This window comes from Suricata suricatta, chromosome 12 (assembly GCF_006229205.1).
Source record: "Suricata suricatta isolate VVHF042 chromosome 12, meerkat_22Aug2017_6uvM2_HiC, whole genome shotgun sequence".
In the NCBI taxonomy this organism is placed as follows: domain Eukaryota; kingdom Metazoa; phylum Chordata; class Mammalia; order Carnivora; family Herpestidae; genus Suricata; species Suricata suricatta.
The window spans coordinates 107,727-130,597 of NC_043711.1; the positions used below are offsets into that span (position 1 = coordinate 107,727).

Here is a 22,871-nt window from a genome sequence, read left to right on the forward strand (position 1 = left end):
GAGCTCTGTCTCCTCCCCTGGAAGACGAGGGCCTGCCTGCAAGCTCCCGGGAGAGACCCTGACCCAGCAAGGCAGAGATTAACCCTCTGTGGAGGAGGGCCACCACCCCCGGTTTCCCGATAAGGAAACTGAGGCACAGGGGGCAGCCCAATTCCACAGGGCACCCAGTTCAGGGATGAGCAGCAACCAGTCCAAGGTTGCATGGTGGCTGCCCCCCACCGCAAGACTCCCTGCGGAGGAGGCTGGTGCAAGGAGCATCTGTTGACTGAGTAATCGAAGGTAGGACAGGGCAGGAGACACGGGCGGGGGACCCGGCTGAAGCCGGCTCACAGCTCCTGTCACTGTGTGTGCACCTCAGACCTGGCCTTTCCAGCTCAGAGAACAGGACGGGCAGGTGAGGGGGGACCCCAGCTCTGCCACCCCATGGCGGTGAGGCCGTGAGCAGCACCCTCCCCCCTCTGAGCCTCTGCTTCCTCACCTGTGGAGTGGGAGACTGAGCACCCACAGTTGGCACGCAGGCCTCAGCAGGGGTGCTAGATAAACTGAGGCTTTGAGGGAGGAGCCTGGGCCTTTGAGGATGCAGGGGAATGAATGAACGAGTGAGCGAATGATTGAATGAATGATGAACAAAGTGCATTAATGTCTCTCCAACCTATTAATGTCTAGAATCTGATACTTTTTGAGATTCCCCTAGTCCAGATCCAGTGAATTCTCCCAACTGTCCCCCATTCCTATCCTGTCCCCAACAGTTTATTTCTCACTTAGGAATCTTATCACTTTTATCCTTAAAAGAAAGGTCCCTGGCACCAAGGGTTACCCAGCTGTGTCCCCCACTCCACCTCCAGTCATACAGATCATCCTTCTGTTCCCTAAAGGTGCTGTGAGCCACACACACCACAGGACCTTTGCACACGCTATTTCTTCTGCCCAGAACTCTGTTCTCCTCACCGGGGGCTCTCATCTTCCAGATCATAGCCCCTGTGTCATTCCCACAGAGAAACCCTCCTGGATCACCGGGGATCTTGAAGTTCAGGACTCTCTCCTTTTCACAGTTGTCATTACCCACTTAGCAGTGATTTGCTGATTAGTGTCACTTGACTGTTTACTCCACAAGGACAGATGAGTCTCAGTCACTGCTGCATCCTTGTTAATGCACCAGAGGTCCTGGCAGGTAAGAGGAGCCCAACGCAGGCACACTGAAGGGTATCAGGATGGCGGGAGGGGTGGGTGAACCAGTGAATGGGATGAATGATGGCTGGATGGCTGGACGGCTGTGGGATGCGTGGGCTGTCAGTCTCCATGTCTCTAAAGTAAGAGACATCAGAGTCTCCTCTGGCTCTGAGTTTTGATGCCCCCACGCGCCCCCCCCCCCCCCCGCCATTACAGACAGAGCTGAGTGTCTGTTGCTCCCCCAGGGCATGGGGTGCGGCCTGCTGACTGCAGAGAAATCGCTGCAGACCTCCCAGAGACCCAGCCCCTGGGCAGACTCGCAGCGCTGGCAGGGTGTGGTGGCGGCTAGGGAGGCCTCTCGGGGAGGGTCAGAGGAGGGTTCTGGGGAGAGATGGAGGTCTCACGGGAGGAGAGGTGTGAAATCATGTGAGGGAAGTTCTGGAGAGCAAGAGCTGCGTGCTAGGAATGAGCAGGGGCTCTGAGGGTGACAATGGTGGTCTGAGGGAAGTGTTCGCTCCTGAGAAGTCAGGCCACATTCAGGAGTAAGTCAGGAGCAATTTGGAGGGGAAAACGAGAACTTTCTGCCAGACATATGAGGGCATCTGAGAGAGGTCTGCTGCGTTCAGGAGGTAAAGTAAGGTGTTTCCAAGGAGAAGATGGGGAATGTGTCTAATAGAGCGGCTGGGGATGCTTTATCTTGGGGTAAAAACAGGTGTGAGGGAGATGCGGGGGTCCTGGGACGGCAGACCACAGCCCTCCAGGCCCAAGGCCCTCCTCCTCATCCCCCACATCCTCCAGCCCCATGAGGCCACCCCCGTGGGCCTCGGCTTTGCCCTGGGAGACTGGCCTCGGCCTCCCAGCCAGAGGGCCTCTGGTGTACAGGTGGGCTCACTTCCTCTTGGTCGTTCCCACGTGGAATTACCAGCAGATCCCAAATGTCCAGGGCCGGCTGTGCTGGCCTTTCCTGGATGTCCCCATCACAGCTGAGCATCAAGGCTGCCCCCCGCCTTAAACATAAGCAGGTGCCCCGGCCTGAGGACCCAAAGCACCTCAATTCTTCCCCATAAAAGACAACTTTGCACTGATTTTTCAGGTGGAAAACCTGAGCCAGTCAAGGACAGGAATCCCTCTTTTCAGGGACAGAAGCCGAAGTCCATCTAGGAAAAGAGATGGTGCCTCCTAAACCCATCGGAGGCCCTGCCAGGGCTCGGAGACAGAGGACTGCTTGTCTTTAATGTATTTTCTTTAGAGGTGAGAAAAGGTTCTGTCTTTGGTACGGACGCCCTCACTCCGCAGAGGGTGAAGGCAGGCAGGGCGTCGGCAGGAAAAAGGGATCTTGGGCCCTCATGTCTTGGCCTTGTTGACTCAGCCCAGGGAGGCTGGAGTGAGGCCTATGCAGAGGAAGGAGAGACAGCGGCGGTTCCAGCCTGACCAGGGTCCGGAGAGAGAGGCTGAGGAGCCTGTAAGGCCACAGCAGGGGGCATGTGCGGAGCAGGACAGGAGCTGGGAGCTGAGAACCATCACCTGGGGAGGAAAAAGGAGGAGAGGTCAAGGGTCAGCTGAGATGCCAACCAGAAACCTGGGTTCTAGTGTCAGGTCCCCTGAACCTCAGTGACATGGCCCAGTGAGGGCCTTGAGGCCAAGAGGCCGGGCGAAGTCTCACTCCCCCATGTTCTTACAGTGTGACCTGGGGTAGTGCTCTAACCTCTCTGTGCTGTTTCTTCTGCAAAATGAACATGCTAACGACAGTGCCTGTTTCAGGACCACCGTGGAGTCCAAGGAGTTTGGGGAGGTGCTCAGCACCAGGACACAGCAGCCGCTGCCTGGCACCTTGTTTCTAGGGTCACAAACCCCTTCGGGAAAGGGAAGCAAGCCAGACGGCAGGCACATTTCAGGTGTCCCGCAGGCCCACCTCCAGCCCCCGAAGCCCTTCCCCACACTGGAAACCCCTCTGTGCCTGCAGCCTGAGGCCTGGGTGGGGGAGGCAGCAGGACGGGGCCTGTTGTCATAGGGACAGGAGAACAGCCCAACCTGGCGAGAAGCTCCTCTCTGCTGAGCCCTTGGGGAAATTCCACACCCACTTCCTTTGCAGCTCCTCCCTCTCGAGCTGAGACCCCAGGTCCTGTCTCCCCCTCCTCCCCAAGACGGTCCATGACACCCCCCCCCCACTGCACGCGCAGCTCACGAGCATCTCCTGCCGAAACCAACCCCACCTCCCCCAGATGTCCCAGTCTCTTACAAAAGAGTCCTGGAATCACCAAGACCTGCCTGTCCCTCCCCAGCTCTAAACCTTGCCATGGCTCCCCAGCACTAAAAGCAAAAGGCCAAGGGTACACTTTTTCCTCTCACGCACTCCTCCCAAAACACCCACCAGGCCCAGGCCGCGCTAGTCCCCCCTCCAGAATAGTGCCCCCTCTTCCCTGTTAAACACAGAGTTGCTATAACAACTAAGCAAATCCATCCTAGGTATATGCCCAGGAGCAATGAGCACACATCCACACAAAAACCTGGGTATACTTGTTCTGAGTGATATTAATCGTGATAGCCAAAAAGTGGAAGCACCCAAATGTCCACTGGCAGTGAATGGATAAACACTTGTCCACCGGGCTTGCGCTCGCCCCTCGGCCACGAGCAGGAGTGAGGCGCCCGCACCTGCCCCCCCCTCTCTCGGCCGGACGCTGAACACACGACGCTCAGGGAGGGAACCAGACATGAGAGGTCACATGGTGTGAGTGCACGGGCGTGAACCGTCCAGAACAGGGTCGTCCACGGACGGGAGGGGGCTCGTGGGAGCTGGTGGGGGTGGTGGTGATTGCTGATGGGGAGGGGTACCTTTGGGGGAGATGGAATGTTCTGGAATTGGGTAGAGGATGGTTGCACATCCCTAAACATGATAAAAAACCATGGAGTTGCACACTTTAAATGGATGAATTGTGTGGTTTGAGAATTCTTTCTCAATTTTTAGGATGAGAGAACAGCTGGTGAATGGAAGCCCACGGGGCCACCTACGCACCTGGCTCAGGGCTCGCGCCTGACCACACCGCGCAGATGCAGCTCGCTCTCGGCCGCCACGATGGGCTGCCCGTTCTGCAGGTGGTAGTCGATCAGATGGCTGATGCTTTCGAAGAGCACATCCCTCGTCCGCACCTGTGGGGCCAGAGGCCACTGACTGGGGGTCTGCACCCTCCAGAGCCCTTCCCCCCACCCCCACTCCCACCTGGGCCTGAGGCCCGCTCCAGTCTGAGAGCCGCTGGGTTGGCGGCTTCTAGGACTTCAACCATAGAGTCAGACTCAAGACTCCAGGCATGGGAACAGACACAGGCTCCGAAACCACCAGGGTTCTGGGGCCACACTTCCTACAGCAGATTGAATGGTGGTCCCCAAAAAGTCGTGTCCATGTCCCAAACCCTGGAACCCATGGAGGGGAACTTATTTGGAGAAGGTGTCTTTGCAGATGTGTCTTTGATGCAGTTCAAACACACAGCCGATGGTTAAAAAACACACAGGCCTCAAACATGTCAAAACAGATGAACGTAGGGAAAGGGGGAAAAAGAGAGAGAAGCATACCACAAGTGCCTCAATGATAGAGAACAAACCGAGGGTTGACGGAGGCAGGTGGTGGGGGCGGGCTAGATGGGTGCTGGGCACTAAGGAGGGCACTCGCGATGAACAGCTGGTGTTGTATGGAAGTGAGGAGTCAGTTCTACGACTGATGCCGATTTTACCATACACGTTAACTAACTAGAATTTAAGTAAATACTTGATATCAAAAAATAAATTTATACTTAAAAAAGAAATTAAACTTAGTCTCTTCCAAAAATGAGAGATAGGGGAGGCGGGAAGAGAAGGGTGCCTGGGTGTCTCAGTCAGTTAAGCATCGGACTTTGGCTCAGGTCATGATGTCACGGTCCTAGGGTTTGAGCCCCACATCGGAGTCTGTGCTGACAGTTTGGAGCTTGGAACCTGCTTGGGATTCTCCCTCTCTCTCTCTCTCTCTCTCTCTCTCTCTCTCCCCCCCCCCCCCCCCCCCCCCCCCCCCCACCGCTTGTTCTCTCTTCCCTGCTTTTCAAAAATAAATACGCTTTAAAAAAATTTTTAAAGGGGCGTCTGGGTGGCCGGGTTGGTTAAGTGTCCGACTTCAGCGCAGGTCATGATCTTGCGGTTCGTGGGTTTGAGCCCCCACATCGGGCTCTGTGCTGACAGCTCAAAACCTGGAACCTGCTTCGGATTCTGGGTCTCCCTCTCTCTCTGCCCCTCCCCCTTCCCCCCCCTCAAAAAAGGACATTTAAAATTTTTTAATAAATAGTGAAAGAAAAGTGTGCATCATGAAGCATTTCAGTAACTTACAGACCCTAGAAATTGCGGATTGAAACATGCTTTATGAGGCTTAAAACACCTTATAAAACAAAAACACCCTTCTTATCACTCAAAGACCTCATTATTTGTAACATGCATAGTTAAGATAGACTGTGGGGGCGAAAGCGCATCTTATAACTGATCAAATATAATACTTGGTAACCCCGGAAAGGCCTTGAAACTAAGAAAGGTTTTGTAAAGCCTAAATCGCATAGACTGGGAACTCCATTGTAAACCCTAAAATTCTAGTTAACCTGGAAAATACTTTGTAATTCTAAATTACCTAGTAAACGGAAACAGAATCTGCTTTGTAATCCTCAAAATACTTAGTTAAACCTAACGGTTCTAAGGCGCTCGCCCTCCGCCCGTCCTCCCTGCCTCGCCCGGCTGCTCTCGGACCCTGCCCCTGGCCCCCACCCAACCCGCTACCGCGCCCCGCCCCTATAGGGCCCCACCCCAACCCACAGACGGCCCCGCCTCCAGCCCCATCCCTGCCCCGCTGCTCTGGGACCCCGACCCCGGCCCCGGTGCCCCTCCTTACCACGCCCTCAGGGTCCACAAGCAGCAGGTGCTTGGGCTGCCCCGCGTGCATGCCCGTGAGGACGTACTGCCCTGGATTAGTGACGCTGTCGCGCACCAGGAAGTCCCCGTCGGCTCGAAGCAGCTTCTCTGCTGCCCTTCGGCTCATCTGGCCGTGGTACCAGGGCTCCTGCCTCAGCTGCTCCTCCGTGGGGGCGATAGGGGCCCGGCGGGTGGGGGGGCTGGGCCACTGGTCCTCCAGAGGAAGGGGCGCTACCGCCGCCCCCACCCCCGCCCCCGCAGAGCACTCATGCAGCTTCAGAGCATCCTCGAAGGGTCCTGGAGGCGAAGATGAAGTGCAGGAGTCGGGGGTTGGCAGCTGCCTCCTGCTGGGAAGCGGGGTGCGGCTTGGGCTGGGAGGAAAAAGCTCCAGGTGGTTACCCCACCCGGGACCTGAGCACCACTGACTGAGCACCTCGGGTGCATCAGGCCTTGCCGTAAGGCCACAGTACAACACTGGCTGTGCGCTGAGTGTGCACTGTGTGTGCGCCCGCGTGTGTGTGCCGAGTGGGCGTGTGCATGTGCTCTGTGTGCTCACTGTGTGGCGCCAACCTTGTAACCAGTCACCTTCCTGCCCGTCTAATAGGTTCTATTAGTTATGCAGTATATTCTCGTGGATTTGGGAAGTCTATGCAAATAATGACAGCGTTTCTTCCTCTTCAGTGTTTCATGAACCGCCGGATCGCACTGCCGGCCCCTCTAATACAACACTGCGTCTGGGGTGGCAGGCAGCAGGCATCTCTCCTACAGGCTTTCACAGAAAAGCTTCCGATGATCTGCAGGGGTTTTCTGAGGCTCCCGACAAGCACCAGTGTGACACTGGGCAAGCCACTCGCCCTCTCTGAGCCTGTCTCCTCATTGTAAAGTTGGATTTGGAGCAGGGGAGATCAAATATCCTGGAAGGCGGAGTCCCAGCCCTGACCCCGGCGCTCCCTCCTCCCTGACTCCTTCGTGTTCTGGGTGCCGCTGACCCATCCTCCAGCCACCAGGACATGTGACCAGCCCTGGCCAATCAACACATTTATCTCACCCCCACCTCCACCCACTGATTGGCTGGGGGTGAGCACATGACCCAGGGTGGACGAATCAGAGACAGACCCAGAATTTTCAATGGAAGCCTGGCTGGGCTTGCTGGGCTGCCTGGTCACCCCAAGGAGACAGCCGTCCCCGGAAGCTCCCACACTGGGGCACCTCCTTTCCCGCGAGGACTGCTGTGGGGAGGCAGCGGGGGCCACGCTTTTAGTCCAGCAGCTGCTGCACAGGGGACGCTATCAGCTCATGCCCTATTGCGATAAGAAATCCAGTTGGGGGTCCTGGGTGACAGCGTGGCGACTGCTTGGGACTCTGTCTCCCTCTCTCTCTGCCCCTCCCCCGCTCACACGCACACTCTCCAGTTGTCAGATGTTGGGGAAGGGGCTCTGCAGATTGTGAAGGAAGAAATTTCCAGCCTGCCTGGGGGTTCCTGGGGCTTTCCCACTAGGGAGGCGTGCCGACGAAGAGAGGTGACGGTGCCTGTGGATGACGAGGACACTGGTGTTGTGGCAGAGAAGGAGGCTGTTTGGGACACACACTTCCTCATCAGACTGACCCCTCCCTCAGGCTGGGACATCATAGAGAGAAGAAAGGAATGGGCTCCCCCATCAACTGTTCACTCTATCAACATGTAGTTAGGCCTCCCTCATCAGACTGGGGTCCCCCCAGGGTTGCCTCCCTTATCAGGCTGGGATTCCCAGAGTAAGGAGCCTGGGCCTACTTCCTTGAGCCATGGAGTCACCTGAGGAGGGAGCTAAAATCCCCTCATCGGACTGGGAGACCCAGAGGTAAGGAGCTACCCCTCCCCCAGGAGACTGAGGAGTATCATGGAGGAGAGGGGCCTGAACCTCCCCCATCATATGAGCCACTCTTTCAAGGCATCAACTAGACCCTTCCCCTCAGACTAGGACTGCTGTAGATCTGAGGCTGGGCTACTCCCGAGAGACCGAAGAGCCCCCAGAGCCGCCCCACCAGACCAGGCAGTCCGGTCGGAAACAGTTCCCCGCCCCACCCTCACCAGTCTGCAAAGTCCCAAGGGGAGAGGGCTGCACCTCCTCCATCGGACCGCAGGCTGTCAGGGGCATGGCCTCCCCCCTCAGCTGGCCTGCCCCCACATACGCATGTCGAACAGGTCCTTCTTGGGGCTGTCCTCCGGGGCGTCCAGACCCTGCGTGTTGACGTACAGGTGGTCCTCGTAGTCTCTGGGGCCCCGTGCATCCGCCTGCACGTAGCCATCCCCCGGTGGGCCTGGGGAGGGTAGGAAGAGTGGCGGGTCAGCTGGGGGAGCAGGCGGGACCCCACCTGGGAGCCCTGCCCACACCCGTCTCCCTCCAGGGTGGAAGCCACGTGCCCTCTTGCCAGCACCATCTGGAGTGAAAAATGCCATAAACGTCCAGCCAGCGGCTGTGGGGCACTAAAGGGCCACACCAGGCAGGGGCTGCTGCCACTAGGCAGGACAGTGGCAGAAATCCCCATGTTTCTGTTAAATGTCCACATCTAAAACTTAGTAACAATGAAACTGCTCTCTGTAATTATGTTATACACACGACACACAGGTCACTTGTTTCTGTCCTGTTGTAGGGTTTCTCTTCTTTGTAAGTTTGTGAGCGTGTAAAGCATTTGCATGGTTCAGAAGCCACAGCCACAGTAAACGTTATCCACAGTGAGGGATTTCTCACTGGGGGTCCATTCCGTGCCCCATTCAGATTCTGCTGGACCCTGACCACTTTGCCTCTGCCTGTCCTCTGCCCTCACCCCTACCAGGGTGTTAGGTTTTTGCTGGTCTGAGAGTGAGAAAATGGCATCTGGACGACTTCAGTTTCCATTTCTCTTATTCTGAGCAAGGTTCAGTTCTGTTCCCAGGTTCAAAGGGCATTTGTGTGTATTTTTCTCAGAACTGTCTCTTCATTTCCAAACGTCATCATTTTTAATCCTTGGCAGAGAAATGATGATTTCAGTACACTGTGTGGCCAAATCCAGCCCAAGGACCTTACAGTTTGCGATCTCCATGTTATGCCAACTACCTCCTGGGCGCTGAGCTCACAGGCCAGCTCCACCGGCCCTCTGTGGACATGCACGTTTGCCCCCCTCTCCGTGCCTCAGACTCTTCCTCTGTAAAATGCGGAGAATGGGAGGCACTCCTTCATAAGTAGGGGTGAGGATCAAAACCTGCGAACAGTATCTGGCAAAAAGTCATGATTCAATCTGAGTGCCAACTATGTGCCAGGCCTGCAGGGCTGATGGGGGCGGAAGGGTCTCAGTACAGACTTTCCTGTCCGCCTGGAGGAGGCACGGTTTCTCCCAGCCTACCACAGCCAGGGAAGAGGGAAGAAACGCAAGTTGTAGAATCAGACTGAAAGAGATTCTCTGAACACTGGGGCACTGATGTATTGAGAAGACTTCTTGGCTAGAGGATTGGGAAAGGCATAAAAAGCAGCAATAACAGCGTGTGCAAAGGCGCAGGGCTGGGAAATGCCTGCGAACCCTGGCAGTCGTGGGTGAGCAGCCCATGTCCTGGAGAAACAGCACACAAGGGCCACATTACAGCTTGGCACCCCGTTCTTTAACCACCGGGGGCTGGCAGCCAGTGAGGGTTTTGATGCTTGGCAGCGAAGTGCCCAGATTATTTCGGAAGATCTAAAAACAAGCCCAACACAGACGTCAGTAAGGCTGTGAGGGACCAGGCAGCGGTGGCAGGACCGGTGGGCGGACCGACGGGCACCGGCACTCCGGGGAGCAGCTTCACGGCCTCCAGGAACGTGACTCACTGCTCTATCTCGGCAGCCTCACGGCTTAGCACCCACAGGAGAAACACGGGACTGCACCCGGTGTGTGTGAGGGGGACCCTCCGTGCCCATCAGTACGGGCCACGTAAGTCAGCAAACTCTGGGAAGCTGACGCTGCCAAAACTTGGCCATGACTGAGGGTGTCCATCTCCGCGGTGCCTGTTCTTACAACGTCTCAGAGGAGACACGGGGGTGCTGAGCTCCCTGACCGGGAGCTGAGGGCCAAGGGGGCGCTAACCTTGTCACTTTTCTTTCTGTGAAACAGGATAAAGTGCTTGTGGGCCAAACACCCAACCATTTTGTGAAAGCCAAAGCCTGAAGTACCTGGTGGGAAGGCCGCTGCATGATTTCTATGAAAAGGGAAGCAGCAGCCATCCCCAGGGGGCTGGACCCTATGGAGACCCTCGGACAGGCCGGATGACGAGCTTCTGCGGCCCTTCATCCCAGGACCGAAGTCACCGCAAGCACCCGGAGTCTGCCCAAACGGCCGCGAGGCAAGTGCAGGTGAAATCAAAGTGTGTCCTCACGCGGTGGGGTCACAGCAGCGGCAAACAAGAATGTGACGGACCCGCAGGACGGATCGCTACCTGGGCAAGGCCCGGTGGAAGCGCAGGCAGGACGCCACCCTCCGTAAAAACAGGGAAAGACATGGATTTGAATGCACTGGAAAATACGTGGAAAATACTAGGAAAATAATTGACACTAGTAAGTACTAACAATGGCGGCCAGACTGGGGAGGTGGACAGGCAAATGGGGCCAGGGTAACACAGTGACTTCTGACTGAAGGCCTTTTTATGCTCTGGCATTGTGAACCACGGAAATGCTCTGTCTCTCCCAAAAATGCAGTGAACCCAGTCTGTACAGAAAAAAGAGAAACCAACGCTGCCAGATCTCATAAGAGCACAGGGAGTGCACGCCATCTTGTGGGTGAACGTGAAGTGGTGCAGAGGAGGGGCAGTGTGGGGAGGGGCAAAGGCCTCCCTGAACCTTCAGGGCACCTACCGTTACCTGAGGGGCCCAGGTCCCATGGCAGACTGCGGGTGTCCCTTCGAGCCGGCGATACCCCCTAAAAAAGAGTGAGGGGTCCTTCTGCAATGTGCAAACCCCTCTTCCCAGCCCAGCACCCAGTCTCCCCAGCACCCCTCCCTCCCCCCGCATGGCTGGAGACATAAGTCAGATGCAAAGATGAGCTCTAAACCCTGCCAACCCTTCCCCCAGGCCCTGGCTCCCAAATTGCCCTTGGTCTTCCGCCCGCCTGTGCTGCAGCCCTCAGCTGTCCTCTTGGCTCCAGAAGGTGATCTGCACCTTCCTGCTGCATGCTGTTCCCTCCCCCTGGATGCCCTTCCCTGCGCTGCTCTCCCAGGCCCAAAACAAACACTGCTTCCCTGAGGAAGTCCTCCCGACCAGAAGTCAGCCTCCCTGGTGTACGTTCTCTTTACCTTCCCTGGAAGCCTGTCTTGTGGCCCTGATTAAACTGCTGATAGAAGCATCTGATCCGCACATGAGGGTGTGGGTCATGTCTGCAGTAGGGCCAGACCCATCGGTGCAATTTAGGGAAGGAAGGAGGGGAAGGAGGGGCAGAGAGGCACAAGAGACCCTCCCCTAGGATCCAGGGGGAAGAGGAGCAGAGGCAGAAGGCAGGGTGAGGCCCAAGGAGTCAGCGCCTAGAGACGACCCTGCCACCATCCCTCCCCCATGAGGGCCATGGAGGCTAACCTGGCCGAGGGTGCTGACAGCACAGGGCTGAGTTAGGGTGAGCCTGGAGTCCACCAGCCCGCCCAGGGGCGGCTCCTTCCCAGGGATGCTGTTGTAGTAATTGTGTTCCGTTTCCTCCTCGTCCCCCCAGGCCGACTCCTCGGGCCTGGTCAGCCTGGGGACAGACGGCAAGCAGGAGCACAGGCAGGGACCTCAGTTTTCAGGGGCCCCTGCCAGGGCGCCAAGGCCGTGGGGCTGGAGCTTTGCACGGTGAGCGGGCTGAGTGTGGGAGCAGCTGAGTGCTCTTTCCTCCTCTATAAAACGGACCTCGTGCTCTTTCCAGTGCTTTCTAGAAACTACAGCTGGTCTCCACTCCCTCCCACCCCCTGCCACCTCCCCCTGCCCCAGGCAGCTCTCACAGAGCCAGGATGGGAGCAGCGGGGCGCCCTCAGCACTTAAACATCCTGCCATCTGGCCCTGCAAGGGCCCCTGTAGAAATTTATCAGGTGACTGTGGTTCCTGACAACCAGACAGGGGTCGCTGCTGCCTGCCCTCAGGCACGAGGGTGCGGGCGGCAGAGGAGGGCCCACGTGCCCGTGTCATGGGCACCGCAAGCCTGTGTGGCCTGGCGTGGCAAGGAGCCGTGCGGAGGAGATGGACGTGGCACTGTCTACTCCTGCAGACGCTCCCTACTCCTTAACGTGTGCACATGCGAACTTCTCACACATGCATCCAGTCACTATTTAGTCCGGGAGCTGGGAGCGGGGTTCCATAAATCTAGCCCACGGCCTGTGTGCGTGTGGCCTAGGAGCAAAGAATGCTTTCTACTGTTTAAGCCACAACACTTTTAAATGATTAGGAGAACATCCAAACAACGATATTTGGTGACATGTGAAAATTATATGAAATTCAAAATTTAGCATCTACGAGTAAAGTTTTGCTGGCCGGCGGCCCACTGACCCTTTCACGTATGGTCCCCAGCCACTCTCACTACGACACTGAGGCAGGTGGTCTGGCCCACAAAGCTGAGCACACCGACTGGCCCTGTTGCAGAAGCATCAGCCACCCCCATCCAGGATGACAATGCCTCAGCCCAGGCACGGGCTCTGCAGCAGTAAGCCACATGCCCACAGGGGAGCGCAGAGGGAGGAGGGAATGAGCGGAGGCCCACACCCAGGGTAGGGAAGGTGAGCGCAGGGGCTGTGCATCTGGCCTTGGTCAGGTGGCATGGTGTCTCTGGGGAGACAGGGAGGGCAGGGGCCAGGTACCTTTCTGGGGGCAGGACCACCCTGGGGGGGCTGTGCAGGTGCTGTTTGAAGCGCAGCTCAAAGGCTTGGCCCACAGTGCTGATGATGCTCTGGGCGAGGCCCTCACAGCACTCCAGGATGTGGCAGGCTGCAGAGGACGGTTGTCACACAGCATCAGCGTGGCCTCAGCTCACCGGCACAGCTGCCTGAGGCCCCACCCAACCCCACTGGGACCTCACCTCTCTGGTTGATGGGATCCTTGGCTACATAGGCCACATAATCGGTCATGTCCTGGGGGAGAGAGAGGACAGTGGGAGGGATCAGGTGGACCTGCCGGAGCCACCGAGGCCTTGTCAGGGGGCAGGAGCGGATGGGCATGGGGCTGCAGGGCACAGACAGGACCAGAAGGCTACCCCCACCCCCGCCCGTCACTGGCCTTACCGTGTCACCACCCGATGCAAAGGAGATAGACTGCATGTGGTGGTTGGCAATGACCTGGCGGGAGAGAGACAGACTGTCACGGGGGCCACTGTCCTGGGGCCAGGGGAGGGGACAGGCTGGGGCTGGTCACCAGGCCAGGGCCACAGAGAAGGGACCAGAAAAGGTGATGGAGTCAGACTGGGCACCAGGGTGACCAGGAGAGCGAGTGGATGGGGAGCCCCACACCACCCTCACAGGTGCACACTTCTGACGCCCAGAGAAACGCATGGACATGCCCTCCTACACACAGATTCTCACACGCAAAGTCACACACGCTCAAGCTCATCCTCACACCCTCACACCTCGCACTTTGGCCCTCACATCCACCCACACGGACACCAGGGACAGCCACTCACCTTGCCCAGCCGATACAGCCCTGGAGGCTTGGAGGAGACCCAGGAGGGAAGTGCGGAGGATCTGGTCTCACCAGTGCCCAGGCAACACCATTGTGTGCTCATTTGCATGCTCATTTGCATTCACTGGTTCATTTACATTCATTTGCATGCTTGTTTTGGTGCACATTTGCAAGCCTGTTTCCATGTTTGTTTGTGTGCTCATTTGCATCCATTTGCCACCTCCCATCACGGTTCTGTGGGCTCACGGCCCAGGGAGCAGTGGATGCCTCCCCAGGTCCTGCACAGATGCCCTGCTTGGGCTCCCTCCTTGGTGCCCCCAATCACAGCTCTCCCAGGCTCACAGTGCTGTCTGGACAAGTCCTAACTCCTTACCACAAACTTCACTGACCTCTCCAGCTCTGTCTCCCCCCAGGGTGACCTACGCCTGGGACATCCTCTCCTCACTTCCTCCCTCCCAGCAGCACCGCCTCCAGGAAGCCCTTCATGACGCCCCTGCTAGGTCAGGGTGCCCTGTGCACACCTGCAGCACCCCTCGCCTGGCCTCACAATGCTGTTTAGAATTTGTAATTACTCCCTCATCTGTGCAATATTCTTCTGCGGGACTATTTCCACCAGAAGATTCCCAGCCAGGGCTCTCACCTGTCAGCACTGCTGACAGTGGGGTGGGGTCGGCCTGGGCGCGTGGGGACTCAGCAGCATCCCCGCCCCTCCCCACTCGGGCCAACGGTGAATGCCTCAAGGGCAGCTCGGCTCCTGGCTCAGGCGGGGCCTCGGCACATCTCCAGGTGAACATGTTCACAGAGAGCCCCACACCTGCCAAACCTCCAGCTTTGGGGCCACAGGTCCCTGGACATGCCCTGCATGGGAACTGCTGGGGGCTGAGGATGTGGGTGGCAGCACTGACCTGGCGCGTGGCAGGCACAGACAGGTTGAGGCCGTCGGTGGAGATGCTCACAGCGATGCTCATGCCGGCGAAGCGCAGGTTGCTCTTGCCCAGGATGGAGGCTAGCGCCTTGTTGGGGGCCTGCAGACAGGGCGGAGGGCAGTGCCGGGCTTGCAGAGTGGGGAGCCCAGGCCCTGGGGAAGGTGGGGCTGCAGAGGGGCTGTGGATGGGGCAGGGTCTGGGAAGGCCATGGCGACCCCACTGCTCCAACCACACCCACCAGGACCACAAGCCCATCACCCACCTTCTTCTTCCAGGAGCCCCGGACGCCAGGCACTGCCTCATGGAGCCGGTTGATGGCTTCCCTGTGTGGGTGGATGTAGGAGGAGGCTTAGTGAACTCGGAGTGGGGACTTGGGGAGGGGGCAGGAGCTCAGAGAGTGGGGGTGGTGGGAGCAGAAGCCATGGGCAGAGAAGGCACCGTGGATCCTGAGCTGGGAAGGGGCTCACAGGAGGGAGGGAAGCGGGTACCTGGAGAGAGATAAGGAAGGAAGAGAGCCATGGACAAGGGGCCCTCAGCCCCCACCCAGTTTGTACCCCGCAGATACCCACGCACATACCGACTGCAGCTCTTGCCCTCTGGGGCTTCCTTCTCAGTGATCAACACATCCCTGGGCCACAGCCCAACTCCAAACCACAGGGGTGAGATTCAAAGGAGCCAACAACATCGCTCCTGAGCCTGGACCCCAAGTTTCAGGCAGCCACAGGCCAGCCAAGATCCCCAACTGCAGCAGGAGAGAGTGCCCTCTGCTCTGGACTCACCAGCCAGTAAGAGACAGACGTCTGCGAAACCACTACCCTTGGGGAGGAGTGCAACTTCACGGGACCCTGAGGGTCGCACGGACCATGCTGGGCCCCAAGTGGCCAGTGCCCTCACATCCGGCAGGAGGGAAAGTGAAAGGCGCTGCGGAAATGGTCCTGTTGCCCCCCCCCCCCCGAACAGTGAGATCTGGAGTCACCACACAGCCCGACACCCCACCCCCCCATCCAGGTACACACCCGGGAGACACAGAACATGCGTCCACCCAAAGCCTGTGCCCGCGTGTTCACAGCAGCACAAGTCACAGTAATCGCCCAAAGGTCGAAGCCACCCGTGTCCTTTGACAGGTTGACAAACAATGTGTCCACCACACAGGCTCACGTCCACAGATGATTGTGCCCGCTACACACTTCGACAGATGACCCTGTCTGCTGCACGTGCACACGTCCACAGATGAATGTGCCCACCGCCCACGCACACGACCCTCGGCCGCGAACAGGAGCGAGGCACCCGCACCCGCCGCACCGGGGACAGACCCTGAACGCATGACGCTCCGGGAGGGAACCGGACACGAGAGGCCACGCGGGGTGTGAGTCCACGTGCGTGACCGTCCGGTACAGGCTTGTCCACAGACGGGAAGGGGGCTGGGGGGACTGGGGGTGGAGGCTGGGAAGGAGACAGGGATACTGATGGAATGTTCTGGAATTAGGGAGCAAGTGGTGGCAACCTCTGTGAAGAAACCAAAACATATTGAGTTGTGCACTTTAAGTGGGTGAATTGTTTGATACGTGAATTACAACTCGATAGAGCGCTTTTATGTCTACAGTGAATGGAGTAACTTTTCACATGTGAAAACACAGATCCTGGGGCGCCCGGATGGCTCAGTCAGTTCAGCATCCGACTCAGAGGGGGTCCGTGCATTGGAGCCCCACAACAGGCTCTGTGCTGACAACTCAGAGCCTGCAACCTGCTTCTGATTCTGTCTCCCTTCCTCTCTGCCCCTCCTCCACTCATGCTCTGTCTCTCTCTCAAAAAAAAAAAAAAAAAAAAGACATGGACATGGATCCTTATGCCTCTTCAAGACTCTGTTCCTGGCCGCTCAGAGCATCGATGTGCTTTGATGCGCTTTGCACCCAAAAAAGCAGGGACAACAGAGTCGCTGTCTGAAACCATCTCCTAGCGCCTTCCAGCCCTGACCTGAGTCCTGACGGGACACCAGCCAGCTCCCGCAGGCCCAGCCAGCACCCCCGTGGAACTCGCACACGGCAGGGGACCTGATGTCATCCCTGTTTGGCAGACAGAATCTAGGGTCTGGGGAGCAGAGACAACCGGAGGGCAGGACGGAGCTGGGGCTCTGCTTGTGCCCTGCTGCAAAGCCGTCCTCCGTCCCCACCACACTGTGCTCCAAGCTGTGAGGCAGGAGGGAAGGTCGCTGTGCCCCCGCTCGCCCAAGCTGAGCCGCTACTGCCACCTCTCCGAAGCCTCACGTGAGCCTTCCCGCAGCCGCCCCCAGGCCCCGGCCCCACAGCAGCCGCTCTCAGAGGCTCACCTGGTCACCTGGGTACGCGTGTTAAAATCCAGAGAGCGCATGGAGCGGAGGACTTCGATGCAGCCCATGTACTGAGGGAAGAGAGAACAAGCAATTAGCAGGCAAGCCTACGAGCCTGGGTCGGGTGACAGATGAGCCAAGCGCTACCTCCAAAGAGCTCTTCCCCCTCCTCTCCTGCCCCTGCTGGGCTCCAGCCCTGTCCCGTCCTCAGCAATGGCCAGCCTTGCTGCTTCAGGGCCTCGGCACCTGCTGTCCCCCTGCTGCGCCCTTTCCGCATCTATTTGCAGACTGGTCCCTTCCCATCTCCAGGCTCAGCGTCACCTCCTCAGGGAGAGCCCCCTTCCCTGACACTAAGCAACTTGTTCCACGGAAGCTGGCTGATCCTTCCAGGCTCAGCTACTGGCTCTCCCTTCCTGTCCCATTAGAGCATGGGCCCCCGAGGACCAGGATGGCGACGCCTTGTCACTACTGCAGCCGCAGAGCCCAGCACAGAGCCTGCAAGCGGGCGGGGAGGAAACGTCTAGCCCGTGAAACCCGTCGCATCGACTGTCTGACTCTTTACAGGGGAAGTGTGTCGACTCCTGCCCAGGCCACCATCTCCACAGAAAGGTGCCTCAGAATCTCCAGGAGACGGTGCAGAGGGACAGACGAGGTAGGAACAGTCAGCAGAGCTCCCAGACTGCTCCAGCCACAGCCAACAGAGGGGGAGCAGGGACCGACTCAGGCCACAAGCCTCTTTCCAGCCAGTGTCCGCGTGCGGGGGGGACGTCTCAGCATCTGGAGGGCTACGTGGTGGCAGCACCTGTCCTGTGATTCCACGTCTGTGCAACGTCCAGACACGCAAACCCACAGACACAGAGAGGGTCCGCAGGTGCCAGCAGCTAGGGGAGGGGAGGGCATGATGGCTGAGGGAACAGGTTTCTTCTAGGGTGATGGGATGTTCTGGAACCAGATAATGGTGAAGGTTGCACAATCTTGTGAGTGTTCTAAATACTATTACACTTTGTACACTTTAAAATGGTTAATGGGGGGCGCCTGGGGGGCTCAGTCGGTTGAGCGTCCGGCTTCAGCTCAGGTCATGATCTCACGGTTCGTGGGTTTGGGCCCCGCATCGGGCTCTGTCCTGACAGCTGGCTCGGAGCCTGGAGCCTGCTTCAGATTCTGTGTCTCTTTCTCTCTCTGCCCTTCCCCTATTCATGCTCTGTCTCTCTCTGTCTCTCAAAAATAAATAAATGTAAAAAAAAAATTTTTTTAATAAATAAATAAATAAATAAATAAAATGGTTAATGGTAGGGGCACCTGGATGGCTCAGTCAGTTAAGCATCCAACTTCGGCTCAGGTGACGATCTAGTGGTTCACGGGTTCAAGCCCCACGTCAGGCTCTGTGCTGACAGTGTGGAGCCTACTTGACATTCTCTCTCTCTCCCTCTCTCTCTGCTCCTCCCCCACTCATGCTCGCTCTCTCTCTCTCAAAATAAAGAAACTATTAAAATTTTTATACATAAATAAATAAAACGAACAGTTAATGTTTGGGGCACCCGGCTGGCTCAGTCGGTGGAGCATGCAACGCTTAATCTCAGGATCATGAGTTTGAGCCCCACATTGGGCATAGAACTCACTAGAAAAATTAAAATAAAATAAAACGGGGCTCCTGGTGGCTCAGTCACTTAAGAATCCAACGTCAGCTCAGGTCATGATCCTGCAGTCCGTGGGTTCACATCGGGCTCTGTGCTGACAGCTCACAGCCTGGAGCTGCTTCGGATTCTGTGTCTCCCTCTCTCTCTTCCCCTCCCTCACTTCCTTGCTTGCTCTCAAAAATAAGCATTTAAAATTTTTTTAATAAAATAAAATGGTTGTTAATTTTGCTGTCAATTTTACCTCAATTTTTAAAAAATCATAAATACACACAGACTTTGACCTTGAAACTCCATTTTTAGGACTTTATCCCCCAGATACAGCAGCCCAGGGGCTGCCGGTGTGTTTACGAGTCACCGTGTGGGCTGCCTGTGTTCTGCGAGTGCAGGGTGCAAGGAGACAGGTGGGCAGGTGCTTGGTGCCCCAATAGATCAGCACTTAGTCACTCCCTTTGCCCCCAGGCTCCTCCAGGGGCTGGCTCCCTACACCTGGTCCTCCTCTGTGGGTCCTGCCTCAGCCTCCCCTCAGGGAGACCTTTTGCACACACCCTCCCTTCTTGCTGGGACCTGTAGCACCGAACAAATTAGCAAGAAGTTAGAGACACCCTAAAACAACACATTCGGGCTTGGGGGTCCAATATGTGACTCCTGTTCAACCGGAATTGCCACTACACAATGACTATTTTCTTAGTGTAAGTGAGCCCCAAACAGTGCGTGGGACATACTTACACCACAAATTATTGGTGTTTATTGGAGCCTTAAACTTAACTGGGTGCTCTGTATGCTTGCTAAACCTAAACAAATGGTTCTTGGAATGGGAGGGTATGCATTTATAAAAGAGACAAGAATTGGGTTTTGTTTCTTATGTTTTTATGTTTTTATTTTATTTTGAGAGAGAGAGACAGAGAGACAGAGAATGAGCAGGGGAGGGGCAGAGAGAGAGGGAGGGAGACACAGAAACTGAAGCAGCTCCAGGCTCTGAGCTGTCAGCACAGGGCCCGATGCGGGGCTCAAACCCACAAACTGTGAGATCACGACCTGAGCTGAAGTCAGACACTTAACTGACTGAGCCCCCGGCGCCCCAACAAGAATTGTTTTATGATTTACATGAAATTATCTCCAAGGTAGATTATTTAAGCAGCAAGAATGGTGCAGAATAGAGGTCATGGTGAGTCACAGTTCCTCAGACAAGGGGTCAAGGAGGAAGATGTGCGCATGTGCATGTATATGCAGTGTGTATAGATGAGTAATTCTAGCAGATTCTAGCAGGGTAAAGTGGCTGTTTCCAGGGGAGAAATCACATGCTGTTTTCAGACTGTAACTATGCTCACAAGCCATCCCTCCCCGCATCCCTCCCCCTATCCAGGCCCCCCCCGTTGGCCACAGGTCTTGTTTGGGCCAATGGAATGTCAGGAAAGGTGATGCAGCCAAGGCCTAAAAGGCACTTGTGCCCTGGAGCTTGTCCCCTCATGAGTCTCAGGTCCCTGCCACCCTGCTAGGCCAGCCTGCTGTGTGAGGACAGACACGTGATCCATCCCCATCATTCCAGGGCACAGTAGCCAACTGCCATGTGAATGAAGAGACCTGCCCAAGCTGTCCCACAAAAACAAAAAAATAATGTTTGTTGTCCTACACTAGATTGTGGGATGATTTGTTACACAGCGACTGCTAGCTGAGATAGTGACCAGAGGAAGAGAAGAAGCAAGCCAAGCAAAGACCCAGGCAAAGGGAATGGCAACTACAATGCCCAGAAGTGAGAACAAGTTGGGAGAGGCTGCAGACTCACTCCAATGTAGCTAGAGCAGAGAAGCAAGGAGCAAAGAAAGATGGCAGGACATAGGCCAGGAGGCTATGCTAAAGGTCTGGGTTCCGTGCTGGGCAAGCTAGGGAGGCATGCGAGGGTCTCAAGTAGGGGGGGTGAACAGATCCGTTTCACCTTCTCTTGGACGGATGAAGGATGGATGGGTGATGGATGGATGGACGATGATGAATAGATGGATGGTGGATGGATGCATGAATGGGTGATGGATGGAAAGATGGACAGATGGAAGAACAGGTGATGGATACACAGATGGCCAGATGAGTGGACAAATGGATGATGGATGGGTGGATGGATGGATGGATGATAGGTGGATGGACAGATGCATAGAAGAATGGGTGATGGATGCACAGATGGATGGAGGGGTGGACAGATGGATGGATGAGTGGACAAATAAATGGTGGATGGATGGAAGGGAAGATGGCTGGCTGGCTGGCTGGCTGGATGATGGATGGATGGACAGATGGATGGATAGGTGGACAAATGGATGATGGACGGATGAGTGAACAGGTAGACCAATGGACAGATGGACAGATGGATGGGCACGACCTATATGCCAGGCATGTGTTAGACACAGGGGACCTCAAAGGGAATCTGCTGTGGTCCCTGCTCCCAGGAGTGGATTTGCACACTGAGAGGACAAGTTTGGTGGGTGTCAGAGTTCTAGGCCCAGGGTGAGGCATTCCGATTCACATACCACCCCTAGACTCACCTAATTAATGCCCCGCCCTTTCTAGCTGTGAGGTTGGAATCCTCCAGTATGCCCCCAGGCCTTCCTTAAATGAAAGGAGGGGGGAGCTCGCACAAGAGAGGGGTGCAAGGGGGCCACTCTGGGGCAGATGCTTACAGGGCCAGGCAGCAGAGAAGTGAGCCCCGACTCACACTGATGGTCACAACCTACTTATCACATAAGCATGCTGCATACATTACTGCCCTTCCTGCACTGCACCCACGTCCCCATGCTAGAACGACCATTGTCACCTTTCCTAACAGAGGCCCAAAGAGGCTGAGTAAAAGTCATAAGCTTGTAGGTGCAGAAGCAGGATTTGAACCCATGCTCTTAGGCTCTGGACTCTCCCCGTTGCACAACAGGAAGGAGTGGGGACTGGGGTAAACTCTGTTTTTCCTAGCCAGAGGGCCCCAGTGCTGCCAGACACCTGAGGCTTGTTTTTTTTTTAAGAGACAAGAAATCCAAGGCTTTCGTGTAAAATCCCCTAATTTGTAACTGTTGATAAGAAATTGATTTTTATTTTATTTTACTGTTCATTTTTATTTTTGAGAGACAGAGAGAGAAAGAATATGAGCAGGGGAGGGGCAGAGAGAGGGAGACACAGAATCCGAAGCAGGCTCCAGGCTCCGAGCTGTCAGCACAGAACCCGATGCGGGGCTCAAACCCGCAAACCACAAGTTCATGACCTGAGCTGAGGTCGGACGTTCAACTGACCCAGCCACCTGGGGAAAGTAGAGATTTTTTTTTTTTAAAGCCTCCTTTCCTGTTCCAGATTCTTCTCTGGATCTTGGTTGTGATATACCCAATTGGCAGCTCAAGAGCTCCTCCAGTGTCCCTTCCGGACCAACAGCCAAACTTTGTAGCTTCTTGAACATCAGGGGTCAATTCTGTCATTGGGACAGATGTGTCCTACGGAATCGTCTCAGCTTGGGGAGATCACCGTATATCTAACCCTAACCTTTCCAGGAAAGCCACCAGGCTCTTGTCCTGTGTCTGTAAACTAGTGGCTAATTTAGAATAATTTAACGGTTTAACCTGTTAAACGCACCTGTGGTGCACTGGATGCCGGCCCCTGGCCCCGGAGGATTTGTCCATGCGCTCACCCCCAGAGCCTTTGGATCCAGGACAGGTGTCCAGTAAGACACAGGCAGAGGGAGGCGTGCGTGTGAAGCTGGAGGTGGAGCTCAGAGAATCAGATCTGCCACACCCCCAGAATCTGGGAGAACAGGGACAGAAGCCACGAGCGCTGCCCCCAGCTGGGTCTCTGACCTCCAGCCCCGGGACCCGGGAGAGAACACGCTTGTGCTGTTGGAAGCGGCCTCCTTTGCGGTAATTTGCTGCAGCCACCCCAGGACACTAATACAGAAGGTCAGGAGGACACTCCGAATGGCTCCGCACCCCACCTGCTCCTCTGCACCAGCAAAGCCAGGTCAGGCCAGAGCCCGGCCTAGGACGCTACAGGGAGTCGGGGGGCCGCGCCCAGACGGGGACCGCGCCAAGCGCCCACCGCCCTCGTCTACCTCCTCAAGTCAGGCCACACGGCACATACTATTATTTACTTGGCATTTCATTTTAACTAAATTCCAATAATAAACATAACTGGGTTTATTTTTGAAGGAAATGGCTCAAATTTTCATCAGTGGAGGAACAGATCACCACAGCATATCCACTACACGCGCACGTCCCTCGGCGGCGTCCACCGCGCACGCGCACGCCCCTCGGCCGCGAGCAGGAGC

At 56.3% G+C, this 22,871-nt stretch overlaps 1 protein-coding gene across 1 annotated transcript in view; it reads right to left on the minus strand.

Annotated features, from left to right (window-relative positions):
- Positions 1 to 636: 636 nt before the first annotated feature.
- SHC2 (SHC adaptor protein 2) overlaps positions 637 to 22,871 on the minus strand; it is a 29,804-nt gene continuing 7,569 nt past the window's right edge. Inside the window, exons 2-13 of the mRNA XM_029917170.1 lie at positions 16,953 to 17,023; positions 14,889 to 14,949; positions 14,606 to 14,725; positions 13,307 to 13,360; positions 13,105 to 13,156; positions 12,887 to 13,013; positions 11,640 to 11,793; positions 10,926 to 10,989; positions 8,257 to 8,385; positions 6,068 to 6,384; positions 4,184 to 4,317; positions 637 to 2,694 (exon numbers count right to left, since the gene is read on the minus strand). Of these exons, the coding sequence (XP_029773030.1) occupies positions 4,189 to 4,317; positions 6,068 to 6,384; positions 8,257 to 8,385; positions 10,926 to 10,989; positions 11,640 to 11,793; positions 12,887 to 13,013; positions 13,105 to 13,156; positions 13,307 to 13,360; positions 14,606 to 14,725; positions 14,889 to 14,949; positions 16,953 to 17,020 (1,275 nt within the window). The 5' untranslated portion in view covers positions 17,021 to 17,023 and the 3' untranslated portion in view covers positions 637 to 2,694; positions 4,184 to 4,188. The remainder of the gene's footprint in view (positions 2,695 to 4,183; positions 4,318 to 6,067; positions 6,385 to 8,256; positions 8,386 to 10,925; positions 10,990 to 11,639; positions 11,794 to 12,886; positions 13,014 to 13,104; positions 13,157 to 13,306; positions 13,361 to 14,605; positions 14,726 to 14,888; positions 14,950 to 16,952; positions 17,024 to 22,871) is intronic.